This window comes from Saccopteryx bilineata, chromosome 4 (genome assembly GCF_036850765.1).
Source record: "Saccopteryx bilineata isolate mSacBil1 chromosome 4, mSacBil1_pri_phased_curated, whole genome shotgun sequence".
Taxonomy (NCBI): Eukaryota; Metazoa; Chordata; class Mammalia; order Chiroptera; family Emballonuridae; genus Saccopteryx; species Saccopteryx bilineata.
In genome coordinates this window covers 14,695,400-14,712,717 of record NC_089493.1, presented here as the reverse complement: position 1 = coordinate 14,712,717, position 17,318 = coordinate 14,695,400, and the positions used below count along the sequence as shown (strand labels likewise).

General features: G+C 42.2%; 1 protein-coding gene across 10 annotated transcripts in view; it reads right to left on the bottom strand.

Moving 5' to 3' along the window:
• The window catches only part of EML5 (EMAP like 5), a 153,488-nt gene extending 136,441 nt beyond the window's left edge, over positions 1–17,047 (bottom strand). For all 10 annotated transcript variants that reach the window (XR_010731309.1, XR_010731310.1, XR_010731311.1 and 7 more), the window contains exon 1: positions 16,536–17,047. Coding sequence is in view for 7 of the 10 variants with exons in the window: in XM_066276913.1 (XP_066133010.1) it covers positions 16,536–16,732 (197 nt within the window). In the remaining 3 variants the exon portion in view is untranslated. The remainder of the gene's footprint in view (positions 1–16,535) is intronic.
• Positions 17,048–17,318: the final 271 nt, after the last annotated feature.

Here is a 17,318-nt window from a genome sequence, read left to right as displayed (position 1 = left end):
CAAGATTACTCTACCCAGCAAAGCTATAATTTAGAATTAAAGGACAAATAAAGAGCTCCCCAGACCAAAAAAAGCTAAAGGAATTCATTACCACTAAACCAGTATTATGAGAAATGTTAAAGGGTCTTCTTGAAAAAGGAGAGGAAAAAAGATAAGAAATAAGAATAAAATGGTAATAAATTCTATCAACAATTGAGTCTAAAAATAAACAAAATAAAGGAACAAGCAGAACAGAAACAGACTCATAGACACAGAATATTCTGATGGCCGCCAGACGGAAGGGGAGTTCCGGGGGATGGGTGAAGAGGTGAAGGGACTAAGAAGTACACATTGGTAGTAACAGAATGGTCACGGGGATGTGAAGTACAGCCTGGGAATATAGTCAATAATATTCTAGTAACTATGTATGGTGTCAGATGGGTATGAAATTCATCAGGGTGATCATTTAGTAAGTTATATAATGTCTAATCACTGGGGTGTACACCTAAAACTAATATAATAGCGTATGCCAACTGTATTTGAAAAATTAAAAATGATTTAAAATATAATATAAAAAAAAATAAAAAATATTGATATATGGGAAGGGAAGAATTTCTGGGGCAAATAAAAAAGGGCAGGATATCGTTCACAGGTGGAAGGGGTAACACGCGATAGGAGCTGAATGTACTGCGCATGGGTGGGCAGAACCTGAAAGCTCTCCTCTGACAGCACAGTTCTCTTTTCATTCTTTCTCACTTATTAATCCATTATGACTTAATAGCTGTGGAGCAGTAGATACTCCTCCCCAGCTCAGCTTTCCATCCCATTACATATTTTATTACAGGTCTCATGTTGGTGCTCTAAAGTAATGAAAAATACCACACAGTACAGCTAAGTACAAAATGCATCAACCTAGAGTCTTGCCATGATATTCCGGCAGGTGAATGCTTTCCTGCACTTAGAGCAGATGGAGGGCCCAGGGACAAAGCTGGGCTTGGGATAGTGTTTGAAGTGCATGTTGAGGGAGCTCCAGTTTTCTTTCCTTCCTTTTTTTTTTTTTTTTTTTGTGTGTGTTTTTCTGAAGTGAGAAGCTGGGAGGCAGTCAGACAGACTCCCGCATGCACCCGACCAACCAGGATCCACCCGGCATGCCCACTAGGGGGCGATGCTCTGCCCATCTGGGGCGTTGCTTCGTTGTAACCAGAGCCATTCTAGTGCCTGAGGCAGAGGCCATGGAACCACCCTCAGCACTGGGGCCAACTTTGCTCCAATGAAGCCTTGGCTGCGGGAGGGGAAGAGAGAGACAGAGAGAAAGGAGAAGGGGAAGGGTGGAGAAGCAAATGGGTGCTTCTCCTGTGTGCCCTGGCTAGGAATAGAACCTGGGACTCCTACACACTGGGCTGACGCTCTACCACTGAGCCAACCGGCCAGGGCCGGGAGTTCTAGTTTTCTTTTTTTTTTTTTTAGTTCTAGTTTTCTTAATGAGAAGGAAAGCATGAGTGTTTCTCTAGTATTCACAAAGTTAACTACATATACCTTATAATATATTCATATATAATTAATATATAATAAAACTTAATATAATAAATGTTATTCCACATATTGCCTAGTATATCACTGAAAACATTTATGGATTGATTTGGGAGAAAGATGAGGGAAGTAACCATTTCAAAGTGTACTCCTGTTCTAAAACATTTAACAAGGTGATTACTCATCCATATTGTGACACCATCATTTTAAATACGTGAAAATAACAGATTAAGTTTTTTTGTCCTATTACTATTCCTGAATAATAGAAATTAATTAAGAGCACTGTCATCAAATCCCATAATTAGATACTGTTATTTTAAGCATTTAATCTCTAAATTATCATAACTTATAAAATAGTAACACATTAAACAAGCATGAAGGGAGCTGTCTCCCTCAAGGTAGGCATCTTCATAGATTTCTTCTATATATTACTGTGTTCATCACTGTATATCAATTTATTCTTACAAATCTCAAATGAGTATTTTACACTGTACGCACAATCCTATTAGTTGATCAATTTTGCATACCTTTTTCACAACCTCCAAACTCCTTCATGACCACAGCCCCCAACATCAACCTCTGCTTCATGGCTGAAAAGCCTGCCTTGTGCTCAATGAATAACACGGATGGAATCAGAGTAGACACTTTGCCCCCAACAAATTCACGAACCCAACTGCAACTGTCCCAGCAGACTCTGACTTCGCTATTATAGAATGCAAGAAATGTCTCTACTCCTCACTCTTTACCTGTGCTCTGGGCCCCACTCCCCCGACTTTCAAGGGCTTTATTCCTAGAACTACCGGTATGTGTTCTAGAATTACTGCTTCCTCATTACAAAGTCACTCCCAATAACATTCTAAAATTTCTATTTTATAAAAACATTACCTTTGCCCCCTCCCTAATACCCTATTTTCTCTGCTCTCCATTCATAGCAAAATTCCTCAAAAGAGCTGTCTTAATTTTTTTTTTTGTGGTGACAGAGTCAGAGAGAGGGACATAGGGACAGACAGACAGGAAGGGAGAGAGATGAGAAGCATCAATTCTTCTTTGTGGCTCCTTAGTTGTTCACTGATTGCTTTCTCATATGTGCCTTAACCATGGGGTTACAGCAGAGTGAGTAATCCCTTGCTCAAGCCAGCGACCTTGGGTCCAAGCTGGTGAACCTTGCTCAAACCAGATGAGCCCGCGCTCAAGCCAGCTACCTCAGGGTCTCGAACCTGGGTCCTCCACATCCCAGTCTGATGCTCTATCCACTGCACCACTGCCTGGTCAAGCTTAATATTTTCTTAATAATATTCCAATTAGGCTTCCACCCATTCTTTGCGGAAACAGTTCTTTTCAAGGTTATGTGTAACCCTGTCAAATCTAATGGTCAACTATAGAACCTTATTTTCCGACACTTTTGATACAAATGACCACTCTTTCCTTTTAGGAGACCTTCCTCTCTAGGCTTTCCTGAGTCCATAATCTACTAGCCCTTCCTCTCTACTTTGCTAGACCCAAGCTCCCATGCCCAAGTCCTCAATGAGGACTCAATGTAAAGGTGTCTAATGGCTTTGTCTTGGCTGTATTCCCTTCCTTTGGTGACTACATCAAATCCCATGATTTTAGATGCATATATACACTGATAACCCCCACATTTATATCTCTAGGATAGAGCAATGGATGTATTATGGGCAAAGCACATTTAACACACTAGAATTTTTTTGCTCCTCACTCACCCCCCAATCAGCTCTTCCTTATCTTAGTAAATGGCATCACTATCCCCTCAGTTGCTCAGACCAAGAATCCTAATGTTATTCTCACCACTTCTCTTTTCCTTATTTATTACATACAGGGTGGGGCAAAAGGCTTACAGTTGTTCATATGGAAAATAACACAAGAGTAAACTCTGTGTTTTGCGTCCTCACAACGGTAAACCTACTTTTTCCCCACTCTACATTCCATGAGCCTATCCTATGAGTTCTATCCTCACCCCACCTTCTCTGCTACAACCCTAATCACGCCACCCACCCTTCTTCCTTCTTAGGGCCTTCTTAACATAGCCAAAGTGACCTGTTAAAATAACGTAAATTGGACATCATTTACCAGGTTAAAATGCTCCAACAGCCTTCTATTACAATGAGAATAAAATCCAAACTATGAAATATGCCCTCATTTACTTCTTAAACCTCAACTCTTCCTATTTTGCCTCTTGTATAGGACACTCCAGCCACACAAGCCTTTCTGTCTCCTGAAAAGGCCAAGCTAATCATGCTCTCAAAGTCTTTGTCTACAATGGTCTCCAAATCTTGCCTCATTCAAACTATTCATGCTTCAGGTTAAATGCAACTTGCTTAGAGAAACCTTTCCTAACTACCCCAAGTCACCACAACATATTTTATTCCATTACCTAATTTTATTGTAGTAATTATCACTATCCTAGATTACTACTGTGCCTTTTTTTTTTTTTTTTTTTTTTGTATTTTTCTGAAGCTGGAAACGGGGAGGCAGTCAGACAGACTCCCGCATGCGCCCGACCAGGATCCACCCGGCACGCCCACCAGGGGGCGATGCTCTGCCCAACTGGGGCATCGCTCTGTCGTGACCAGAGTCACTCTAGCACCTGGGGCAGAGGCCAAGGAGCCATCCCCAGCGCCCGAGCCATCTTTTGCTCCAATGGAGCCTCGGCTGCGGGAGGGGAAGAGAGAGACAGAGAGGAAGGAGAGGGGGAGGGGTGGAGAAGCAGATGGGCGCCTCTCCTGTGTGCCCTAGCCGGGAATCGAACGCGGGACTTCCGCACGCCAGGCCAACGCTCTACCACTGAGCCAACCGGTCAGGGCCTACTGTGCTTTTTTTTTATCTCACTCTCTTGAACTAGACTGTTTACTCCACTAAGACAGAAACTTCTTTTTTTTATATTACTATACTCTAAACCCCTACGACTGACTTGCACACAGCAGGTATTCAATCAATATTTATTAACTGGATTCCTAAAGAAGCTACTAATGTTAAATTTCTTAAATGAAATAATCCTCAATACAGAAAAATTCTTACATATGGCTTTGCCCTTGCATCATTCTTTATAACTGTAAAAACCTGAAAACCATCTAAATGTCCAACATTTAAGAAACAGTTAAATAATTACGGTACACTCACAGGATGGCCTCTCATGCAGGCTTTAAAAATATGTATGGAGATTTTTCTACAATACTGGAGAAAACTTGTGTTATAATACTAAATAAAAAGCACAGGACCCAAAATTTTATATATACTATAACCTCAATTACTTAAGACTACATGTATCAGACCAAATCTACCAAATTTGGTAGATTGAGACAATCTACCAAAACTCACACAAGACATAGATTACATGCATAGCATTATACCTATTAAATAAGTTTAATTTCTATGCATCATCTTCCAAAACAGAAAGCATCAGGCCCAGATGGGTTCACTGGTTAATTTTACCAAACATTTAAGGAAGAAATTATATAAATGATAATCCTCTACAACCTCTTTCAGATGATAAAAGCAGAGGAAATGCTTCCTAGTTCATATTATGAGGCCAAAATTACCCTAATATGAAAAACAGACAAAAACATTACAAGAAAAGACAACTATAGACCAATAACTTTCATAAACAGAGATGCAAAAATATTCAACAAAATATTAGCAAGTAGAATTTTAAAAAATATAAAAAGAAGTATATACCACAATCAGGTGGGATTTATCCCAGGTGTGATCTGAAAATTAATTAATATAATCCATCACATCAACAGACTAAAAAAGAAAATCACATGCAAAAGAAGCAGCTGCCAAATTTTAACATCCATTCATGATAAAAAAAATTCTTAGGAAACCAAGAATACAGTGGACCTTTGTCAACCTGATAAAGAGTATCTACAAAAAAACCTACAGCTAATATCATATTTCATGATGAGAAACTCTAAGCTTTCCCACACAGGGCAGGTTCAAGGCAGTACCGTTTCCTCTCACACTCCTTTCCAGTAGCATACTGAAATCCTTGCTAAAGAAACAAGGCAAGAGGAAGAAATACAGATTGGAAGGGAAACATAAAACTGTCTTTGTTGGCAGATCAGATAACACAATCCTCTATGCAGAAAATCTGAAAGAATCGGCAAAAACCTTCCGGAACTAATAAACAATTATAGCAAGATGCAGTAATCAAGATTAATATACAAAAGTTAATTGCTTTCCTATATACTGACAATGACCAAGTGGAATTCAAAATTTTAAATGCAGTATTATTTACATTGGCATCAAAACCCCAAAATATTTAGGCACAAATTTAACAAAAAAGATTAAAAATCTACATGAAGAAAACTATAAAACTGGTGAATGAAATAGAAAAATTAAATAAATGAAGAGATAGTCTATGTTCATGGATAGCAAGACTCAATACTGTAAAGAGGTCAGTTCTTTCCCTTGACCTATAGATTCAATGCATGTTAGAGGTCACTGAGAGAACATAACCACTGGGTGACCTAAGAACTGGACCCAGGCAATCAGAGGCTTCTTATCCCCTCCCCTGTCCACTGTTCCTATACAAGGAGCCATATCAAGGACACAGCCTTGGAAGAGTAATATACTAAGACCATCTGGATTGTATACATGACTGAATCCCAATAAGGCCTCTATGTAAATTCTTAAGATTCTGGCAGGCAGGTGCAGAGGTCTACTCATCTTGTGATGGACCAATTCAAGACTTGTAGGTAAATTCAGTTGATTATTAAAACTGCCACATACCAATCCAGAGTGTTCTGACCCTTCAGTCTCCCCTTTCCCTCAATGTATGGGGGCCAGTTCAAATTTTACTGAGAGAACTCTCAAGGTTACAAACCAACAATGTAATCCAAATCAAAATTTCCAGCAAGTTATTTTATGAATATCAATAAACTGATTCTAAAGTTTATACATAGAAGCAAAAGACCCAGAATAGCCAACATAATATTAAAGAGGAAGCACACAGCTGGAGGACTGATACTACCTAATTTCAAGAAATACTCTAAAGCTATAGTAATAAAGATAGTATGGCCCTGGCAAAAGAACAAATAAGTCAATGAAAAAGAATAGAGAACCGCAAACAGACTCCCATACATATAATCAACTGGTCTTTGACAAAAGAGCAAAGACAACACAACAGAGCAAAGGCAGTCTCTCCAACAAATAGTGCTGGAACAACTGGACAGAAACATGCGAAAAAGTGAATCTAGACACAAACCTTATACTTTTCACAAAAATTAACTCAAAATGAATCATAACCTGAATGTAAGACATAAAAACTATAAAATTCCTAGGAAAAACCTAGATATCCTTGGGTTTAATGATGCCTTTTTAGATACAACACCAAATACACAATCCATGAAAGAAAGAACTGATAAGCTGGACTTCATTTAAATACAAACTTCTGCTCTGTGAAGACAATGTTGAGAGCTTTAGAAGACAAGTCACAGACTGGGATAAAATATTTGCAAAAGATACATCTGATACAAGACTGTTATCCAAAATATACAAAGAATTCTTAAAACTCAACAATAAGAGAACAAACAACCCAATTAAAAATTAGACCTTGGCCTGACCTGTGGTGGCGCAGTGGATAAAGCGTCGACCTGGAAATGCTGAGGTCGCCGGTTCAAAACCCTGGGCTTGCCTGGTCAAGGCACATATGGGAGTTGATGCTTCCAGTTCCTCCCCCTCTTCTCTCTCTCTCTGTCTCTCCTCTCTCTCTCTCTCTATCCTCCCTCTCCTCTGTAAAATGAATAAATAAATAAAAATTTAAAAAAAAAAAATTAAAAAAAAAAAAAAAATTAGACCTTGGCCCTGGCCAGTTGGCTCAGTGGTAGAGCATCGGCCTGGTGTGCAGAAGTCCCGAGTTCAATTCCCGGCCAGGGCACACAGGAGAAGCGCCCATCTGCTTCTCCACACCTCCCCCTCTCCTTCCTCTCTGTCTCTCTCTTCCCCTCCCGCAGCCAAGGCTCTAAGGAGCAAAGATGGCCTGGGCGCTGGGGATGGCTCCTTGGCCTCGGGCCCCAGGTGCTAGAGTGGCTCTGGTCGCGGCAGAGCGACGCCCCGGAGGGGCAGAGCATCGCCCCCTGGTGGGCAGAGCGTCGAGCCCTGGTGGGCGTGCCGGGTGGATCCCGGTCGGGCGCATACGGGAGTCTGTCTGACTGTCTCTCCCCGTTTCTAGCTTCAGAAAAATACAAAAAAAAAAAAAAAAAAAAATTAGACCTTAATAGACACCTCATCAAAGAAGATATACAAATAGAAAATAAGCATATAAAAAGATGCTCCATATCAATATGTCATCAGGGAAATACAAATCAAAACAATGAGATCTATTATATGCCTATTAGAAGGGCCAAAATCCGAAGCACTGATAACAATAAATGCTGACAAGGACACAGAACAACAGAAATACAATACATTGCTGGAGGAAACACAAAATGGTATAGACATTTTGAAAGACAATGTGACAGTTTCTTATGAAACTAAACATACTCTTACCATATAATACAGCAATTGTGTTCTCTGGTATGTACCCAAAGGAATTGTAAACTTATGTCCACACAAAAACCTGTATGTGGGTGTCTAGAGCAGCCTCATTCATAAATGCCAAAACTTGGAAGCAGCCAAGATGTCTATCAGTAGGTGAATGGATAAATGCACTCGGTATATCCAGACTATGGAATACTTTTCAGCACTAAAAAAAATGAGCTATCAAGCCACGAAAAGACATGAGTGAACCTTAAATGCAAATTACTAAGTAAAAGTCCATCTGATAATACTACATACCATATGATTCCAACTATATCATATTCTGCAAAAGATAAAACTATGGAGACAGTAAAAACATCAGTGGTCGGGAGGAGAGTAAACAGGCAGAGCACAGGAGATCTTTAGGGCATGAAAATGCTCTGTACAGTCTAAAACACCATAGTATTATCTCTAGATTGCAAGATTATGGGCAAACATTGTTCTACTTTTCAATACCTTTCAATTTTCTATAATAAATACGCAATACTAATTTTAAAATATAATAATAACCACCTTCTAAGAGGGGGATTACCAAGCCTCTCATATGCCTAATATGTCAACCTCAGACTCCTACAGTCTTTATATGGCTGCAAAAATTGCTATTTGCAAGTACATGTCATCTGCCCCTGACATCCAGGTTGCAAGTAAAATGTCTTTTCTTGTTAGCAGTGCCACTTGGGTGTAGTATTTTATGTTGTTAAATACATTGTCCACATGTTACCTAATAAGTAGAAAAGTCACACTGCGACCAACTGATAACGGCCAATCTGTGGCCTCTCTGGTTAGTTTAGTTACAGCCTATGTGGCAAGACTTGCAATGGCCATCTACATACTTTCCACTCCCAGCTGGGAATTACCTGTGCCCCGCTCCCTGATCAAACTTAGTACCTGTAAAGATATGGAAACTGAAGTGGTTAGATCTGGTTACATCATCATCATGTGACTGACTTAAATAGTACCACAAGGAGCATCATACCAAGTAAAAACTTCAAAATTCTTAAGAGTAATTGCCTGAGACAATTGTCATTACACTCCACAGACTGAAACGAATATGCAAGGTGAGCTTCCACACCAGAGGCAGCGTGCATCGTACCCTATCTCCTGACCAAGGAAGAAAGCGCTCTCACAGTGATGAAAAGAGATTCAAATGGATTGGGGCAAAGAATGAACGTCCTCTTTGGGAGGCAAAGTAGGTCCGTGATTCCCGGGAACAGGAAGGGCAGTGGGACTTCCCTGACAGGGAGACCTGTGGCAACTGTGCACCTCAGTTCTCATTTGGGGAACAGGCTATGTACCCTCCTCTTGCCATCAGTTTATTTCTGGGCCTTTAATTTCAATTAGATGCTTCCCTGTCTACCACACGTTCCAAGTTTCTAGTACCAATGACAATAATCTCTATTCTTCTAGGGCTCCATCAAGAAGTTGAACCATCCATACGTTGGCTATGATACAATCCAGAATTCTCACCTCACATCCAACCTATCTCTTTGCTTTAGCCCTATATTCCCCAGCCTCTGGATTGAAGTAAATCATATATTCTCACTCTGATGGTGAAGACCAGGTAACCTTTACAGTGAAATCTGAGCTAACACCTACAATCACCACCTCTTGTTTGCCAATTCAGCGTTATGAGCTGCTTATCTCACAAGGAAAAAAACTACAAATTTTGTGGTGTTATGATCAATTGAGTCTGTCTCTGGCCTCCAAAATAGTATAGTGTAGTAGCTCTTTTCTTCAATTGTGGTAGGTGGTATTCTTAAAAAAGAAAATCAACCAAGCCTCACCATAATCTAGTAAAAACTGTTTTTGTTTTTTTTTAACAGCTCTGTTTATGGCACAGAAACTTTATTTATTCAACACAAGTGAAAGTTGCAGCTGGAAAAGCAATTCAGAATGTGTGATGTTTCCATGCTGGATCAACATTTCTGTTTTTCTGTGAGTTCAGGGCAACACCTTCCTAAGGTCTGGCGGGAACCTACTTATCTCCTCATTGTTGCCAGATATATGGTCACTGTTTCCCAAATCTGGCTGACAATCAGAATCATTTAAGGAACTTTTTGCCAATTCTAGGCATTTCCTCAGATTCACTACGTCAGGAACCTCAAGAGCCAGTGTGCAAAAATCTGTTTTTAAAAAAGTGCCCCAGATAATTCTTGTTGGGAAGCACACTGGTAATCTATATTCCAAAATGTGCACCCCTAGATTCTTCACATAAGCAGTCTGAAACTGGGTATAAACCCTGCCCTCAAACCTGTTACCAGAATTTCCTTAAGCACTGTGTAATATGTAAAAACAGCACTTCAGAAAGTATTAGAATATATTCAGATTCAGAAAAATGTCCCGGTGTTCAAGTAACTAGAATTAGGTGAGCTTAAATTTTAGACTATGTAATGATTCTATTCTGTAAGATTTCACTTTGTGTCTACATATAACAATATTTGTTGTTACTTGATTTTAAAATACTGCATAGTTTAAGGAATAAAATTAAGATATGTTTTCAGGAAAAGGTAGGTATTATCTAGAATAGCTCAAATGATTATAAATGTACATTAAATGTATACAGTGTGTCCATAAAGTCATGGTGCACTTTTTTTGTGTGTGTGTATTTTTCTGAAGCTGGAAACGGGGAGAGACAGTCAGACAGACTCCTGCATGCGCCCAACCGGGATCCACCCAGCACGCCCACCAGGGGCGACGCTCTGCCCACCAGGGGGCGATGCTCTGCCCCTCCGGGGCATCGCTCTGCCGAGACCAGAGCCACTCTAGCGCCTGGGGCAGAGGCCAAGGAGCCATCCCCAGTGCCCGGGCCATCTTTGCTCCAATGGAGCCTTGGCTGCGGGAGGGGAAGAGAGAGACAGAGAGGAAGGAGGGGGGATGGAGAAGCAAATGGGCGCTTCTCCTATGTGCCCTGGCCGAGAATCGAACCCGGGTCCCCCGCACACCAGGCCGACGCTCTACCGCTGAGCCAACCAGCCAGGACCATGGTGCACTTTTGACCGGAGAGCAACAAAAGATGGTAGAAATGTGAAATCTGCACCAAATAAAAGGAAAACCCTCCCAGTTTCTGTAGGATGATGTGGCAGCATGTGCGCATGTACAGATGATGACGTAACACCATGTATACAGCAGAGCGGCCCACTGCTATGCCAGTCGAGATGTGGACAGTATAGAGAAAACTTGTGTGTTCTGTGGCTTGTTAAATTCGAATCCGTGACCAAAGTGCAACGTGAATATCGGCGCGTTTATAACGAAGCGCCACCACATAGGAATAACATTACTGGGTGGGATAAGCAGTTGAAGGAAACTGGCAGTTTGGTGGAGAAACCCCGTTCTGGTAGGCCATCACGAGTCTGTAGAGCAGCGGTCACGACCCACAGGTTGAGAACCGCTGCTGTAGAGGCTATACGGGATAGCTACCTAAGGAGCCCTAAAAAATCTGTGCATGAGCCCACATGAACTGCACTGAATAGGTATGAAACTGGGAGAGGTTTCCTTTAATTTGGTGCAGATTTCACATTTCTATTGTGTTTTGTTGCCTTTCCTGTGACCGGTCAAAAGTGCACCATGACTTTACGGACACATTGTATTTATAATTTACTTATGGGAAAGAAATTATTAAATTTGCATTATAATAACTATTTCCCTTTATTATTTTGTTTCATGTTGAATATGCAGATAATAAAATAATATTTTGAATATTAATTAAGAAAAAGTATGGAATAATAGATTCTTAGAAGTTATTAACAACTTACTGTTCTTTCAAGGCCTTTTCCTTAATCAAAGAAATACTAAGTGAGCATCTGCTTTGTGCAAGGGCCCCTGCCTTAAAGTATTCACAGTTTAAAGATACAACTGGTCAGGCAAAGATTCACTTAGAATACTATCTGTACTAGGGATTAGCACTAGCTTACCTGTGATATGGTATGTACATGGGATATACAGTTCACAATGATGTTTCCCACTGAACAGAATACCTAATCTGGATCTTCAAGAAATACAGATGCCTGGCCAGATGGTGCAGTGGATAGAGAGTCAACCTGGGACAATGAAGACCAGGTTTGAAACCCTGAGGTCACTGGCTTGAGCGTGGGCTCACCAGCTTGAATGCGGGGCTGCCGGCTTGGGCATGGGTTCATAGACATGACCCCATGGTCGCTGGCTTGAAGCCCAACTTGGGGTCGCTGGCTTGATCCCAAGGTCACAGGCTTGAGCAAGGGGTCACTGGCTAAACTGGAGCCCTCCAGTCAAGGCATATATGAGAAGGCAATCTATGACCAACTAAAGTGACGCAACTATAAGTTGATGTTTCTTATCTCTCTCCCTTCCTGTCTGTCTGTTCCTATCTGCCCCTCTCTCTACCTTTCTCTCTCTTGCTAAAAAAAGAAAAGAGGAAAGAAATAGAGAGAGAGGTCCTGGCCAGTTGGCTCGGCGGTAAAGTGTTGGCCCAGCGTGTGGAAATCCAGGGTTTGATTCCTGGTCAGGGCACACAGGAGAAGCGCCCATCTGCTTCTCCACCCCTCCCCCTCTCCTTCCTCTCTGTCTCTCTCTCTCTTCCCCTCCCAAAGCCAAGGCTCCATTGGAGCAGGGTTGGCCCCAGCGCTGAAGATGGCTCCATGGTCTCCGCCTCGGGTGCTAGAATGGCTCCAGCTGCAATGCAGCAACTGCCTCCCCGCTTCTAACTTCAGAAAAATTAAAAAAAAAAAAAAAAAAGAAAAGAAAGAAAGAGAGAAATAGTCATCAGAATAAATGAGTGAAAGTATAGCATTCTGGGGAGAGGCAGCATCATATGCTGTGGTCTCTGGTTAAGAGAGAATATTAGCAAGAGCTGCGTGCCCTCTTGAGCTTTGTCTCCCTTCAGTCGTGGCTCCCCTCTATTCCACACGGCGCTCTTCCTCAAAGTCACCAACGCCCTCCACATATCCAGTGGTCAGTTCTCTATTCCCATCTTTAAAATTTTTTATCATCATTTGTCATAGTTGGTCATTCTCATCATCTTAAGACCTCTTTTTAGTGTAGAAGTAGGCATTTCTTGGTTTACTTACTTTTTCAGCAAATATTTAAGGAGCGCCTATTATTTGCCAGGGACTGTTCTTAGCACGAGAGATGCAGCTGTGAACCAAACATGAAGCTCCTAACTAGCATGGAACTTATAGCTATGGATTTTATATTTGTATATAAATTTGTGTATATAGTATGTATTTATGCACCATGTATATATATATAGTATGTACAGTTTTCTTAAGAATACCATCTACTACAATTGAAGAAAAGAGCTACTACACCTTTCATTTTGTCTAAAGTAAAACAGTCTCCTCTAGAAGCAATGAATATTATTCTAACCTGCAACCAACTATATAATAAGGTAGACTTTTTGACATACCTCAGGTACATTATGCTATTTAAGTTCATCACTATCTTGTGAGATATTTTCACCATGTCTAGAAAAAAAGCCCTTACAATTCTATACCTATATAATACATAAGAAGAGGCTCAAGTAGTTCGATGTGGAAGTCCACTAGCATAAGAGACCAACTAGATTCAGTCAATGGTCTCCACTGGTGATTTGAAAACTATCAGTAATATCCACAACTTCAAGAACAAACTTGTCAGAAATGTGTTGATGGCAGTAACTAGAAAAATAAACTTTAAAAGCTGTTGCATTTTTGGGGAAAACAACTGGCAATATAGACCAAGCTATAGATGTAAAATTGGTAGTAGTTTAGCATGTTTTATAACCTGGTCTTAAGCCGATAATAAACACTGAAAAATTAGGGAAGTTTATCATAATAACTTACAATAGAATATAGGTGGGGAAAAAGTAGGTTTACAGCTGTGAGTATGCAAAACACAGAGTTTATTCTTGCATTATTTATTAATTATTGTATTATTTCCTATACAAACTATAAAACTACTTTTGGTCCCCTTGTAAAAACAAGAAAAATTCCTGTATTATTTCTGACAGTGAAACTAAATTCTATATAAATCTGTACTGACAAATACAACTAAAGGATAAATTACTAGGGAAGTAGAGACATACATGGTAAAAAGCAATAAAATGACAAGCAACAAGGACAAAATGCTGGCGCCATCATTAGCAATACTAGATGTAGCAAGAGGACAGAAGAACTGGTAAGCGAAGGACAGACTGGCTGTGATTCGTTCCTAACAAGTAATACAGCATTTACATTTTCAAACCCTAAAGGAAACGCCCTGCTCGTTCAGGCGAACCCCTGGCGAAGTCATATTTGACCAGTAAGTTTTACTGAAGTTTCAAGCAAATATGGAAATAAAACGGTAAAAACCACCATGACTTTTTATTACTAAGGCTAACATTTCAACAATGCTGTTTCCCACTACGCACCACATTGATGAATATTTCATTGTCTGCTGTGAAATAACTGAAAAATTACTGAAGTACTCTCTATCCTTATATTTCATACACTGAACTTAAAGAAAATGAAAAGGTTTGAACACTTGCCTGATCTATTTCACAAACAACAATGATCTGTCATTGTTCGAAGTAAGATTTCTAGAGTCCTTTGACTGATTTCTAAGCTACAGTTTTAGTATCTTATTAAATCCGTGCCATTAATTTCAAGATGCTATACGATTCAGCTTTTACTATCCCATTGCAATTTTCCAGGAAACTTTTTTTATAGTTATAAATTGTTTTAAGGATAAATCCTTTGTATAAAATCATAAGTAAGTATCCAATTATGAAAAAATCAGAGTAATCTGCCATTTTGAAATATTCTGAGACAATGTATAGGTTGCGCATATATGATATATATATATCATAATAAATGAAAGGAAGGCAGAAGTATTACCTTCCTTAGTTTACTGAAACACAATTATAAAAATTCAAGCAGCGTGGCATATGACATAGCATTTAATTACTGCTGAAGGAACAAAAACATAGTACCCATCAAATAAACCATATCTAGATTTAAAAGGCCCTCCTACCATACTGCTCTCAAATCCCAAGGAGTATGGACAACAGAAGTACACCCTAAGATGACCTCAAAATCCTTCACATCTCCCCCACCTACTGAATTCAACCTAATAGATTGAATTCCTGGAGGAGTGCTGCTTCAGCTAGGTAAAGCTACCATCTTCTGTACTATGGGCGACCTAACACACAGAAAAGAAACTGGAAAGGACTAGTGAAAAAGAGAACTGAGGTAAAGTCCAACTTCGGGGTTAATAACAGCAAACAAACAAATGAACCACAAACACCCCTATTCCCTATTCCACAGCCTCAATTTTTGTTCTGCTTATCTTGACTCCATCTTACCCTAGCTTGTGTTTGTCCTAGGCCTCTTTTTTCCTCTTAAAGATCGGAGATGTTACAGACACACAAAATGAAAAGAACTTTGTTATTTATGGAATTTAGATGTCTTGCCTATAAGACACCAATTCCAGAGACTGAATCTGAAATGCCCAATTTAAATCCTGTGAAACATAAATATAGAATAAAATGGAGAAATCCAATCAGATTTTCTGTTAAAAACCCAGAAGCAGCCCACAAACACATTCTCAAAATATTTTAAGTATATGCTGCTGCTTTCAAGGACAAGTATGCTGTGCCTGAGGTGGTAATCAATGGCCTAGAATAATTTCTGCAGCTTGTAACTTTATTTGCCACAAAAGTTTTGCTGAGACACTGATTGCAAATTACATTTCAATTACAGCGTTCACGCAAGAAATGTCAACAAGCACTAGGACCGACTTTAAGATACCACCCGAAGTAGAATTAAAACTAAAAAGGGGGGGGGAGATTTAAGTAAAAAAATGCGAAAATAAACGTATTGAGCAGTACTTTAAAGAAAAGGAAACAAGAGAATTAGAAAAGGCAGAACTGTTTTTAACAGCTTCTTTTGAAAGAAACCTACCCTCAAACTGCCTTGAGGTGTGTGTGCAACTTTTCAAGTCCAAAGCAATTCCCTGAAGGTTGCCGGGGTTTCTTTTCTATCTGCTGAGAACGGCAGGCAGTGAAACCTGAACTAATTATTATAGCCTAGAGGCGAATGCCCTCCAGGATGCCACCTGGGCGCGCTCCCCAGGGCCAGCCTATACTTTGCGGTACCTGGTTTTAATCAGTTCCTTGTCGGGTAAAGGAGTTCGTTCCCCTGGAGCTTTCAGCATTCCTTTATAGAGAAATCTCGGGAGGGATTGAAAGGGGTACATTGTTACACAAATAACTCTTTTGCAGTTTCATAAATTTGATGGTGGGCGAAGGATAACAGATCCGTAAAACCGAATACCCAGTGGACCCGTGGACTTGGTGTCACCGCGCGGCCCCGAGGGAGACTCGAGCACACGAAGACCGGGAAAGGCGTGGGTTCGGGACAAGACACTTGCGGGGCTCTCCCCGGGGCGACGCACCTGCAGGACCGGGTCACCGCACCCAGAAGGTCGGGCAAGTGCAAACTCCGAGGACGGCCGCGGCGGTGACAGCGACCGCCCCCGCCCCCGCCCGGCCCGGCTACCTGATGATGTCGTCGCTGTGGCCGCGGTAGAACTTCTGCCGGTGCTCCCGCGGGCTGTACACCACGCCGACGCCCGCCACGAAGTACACGATCTCCTTGGCCGCCGTGTAGTAGAGGTTGTTGCGGCACTGGTGGCCCCGGTAGCCGTACACCCACTCGAGCCGCAGGTGGCAACTCGGGGCGCTCCGGGCCGCCATGTCGGGGCGCCCACCGCGCCGCTCCGGCGCGGGCCCGCGGCGGCGGCCGGCCGAAGAAAGCCCTCCGGCGGGCGGCCGGGACTCGCCGCCTGCCGCGTCCTCTAAGCCGCGCCCGGCAGGTGCATGTCGCTCCTTCTGGCCGCCGCTGCCTCAGCCCACGGGCGGGAGGAAGACCCCGGCCTCGCGGAACATGATGGGGGCCGCGGGCGCCGCCGGCCGTCAAGTGGGTGCCGCGCGCCCTGCGCCCGCCGCGATCGCCTGTGCAGCCCGCAGCGCCCCGGCGGTGCGCGCGGCCGAGCGGGGGCCCGCCGCCGCCTCCGCTCCCGCCGCCCGCGCGCCCGCTCCCAGCCCGTCACCTGCGGCGTCCGCGCCCCGCCGCGGCCTCGCCCGCTGCCCCGCGGGCCCGCGCAGCGCGCCCCCGCGCAGCGCACAGCGACCTCGCGCGGCCCCGCCCCTCGCCGCCCCGCCGCGCGCGCGCTTGTCCAGCTCCCCTCCCCTTTCCCTCTGCCAGCGGGGGCCGTGAGAACGCGGCGAGACCCCGGCCCCGCGCCCCCAGCCTCTATCCCGCCACCCGCAGCCATGACGA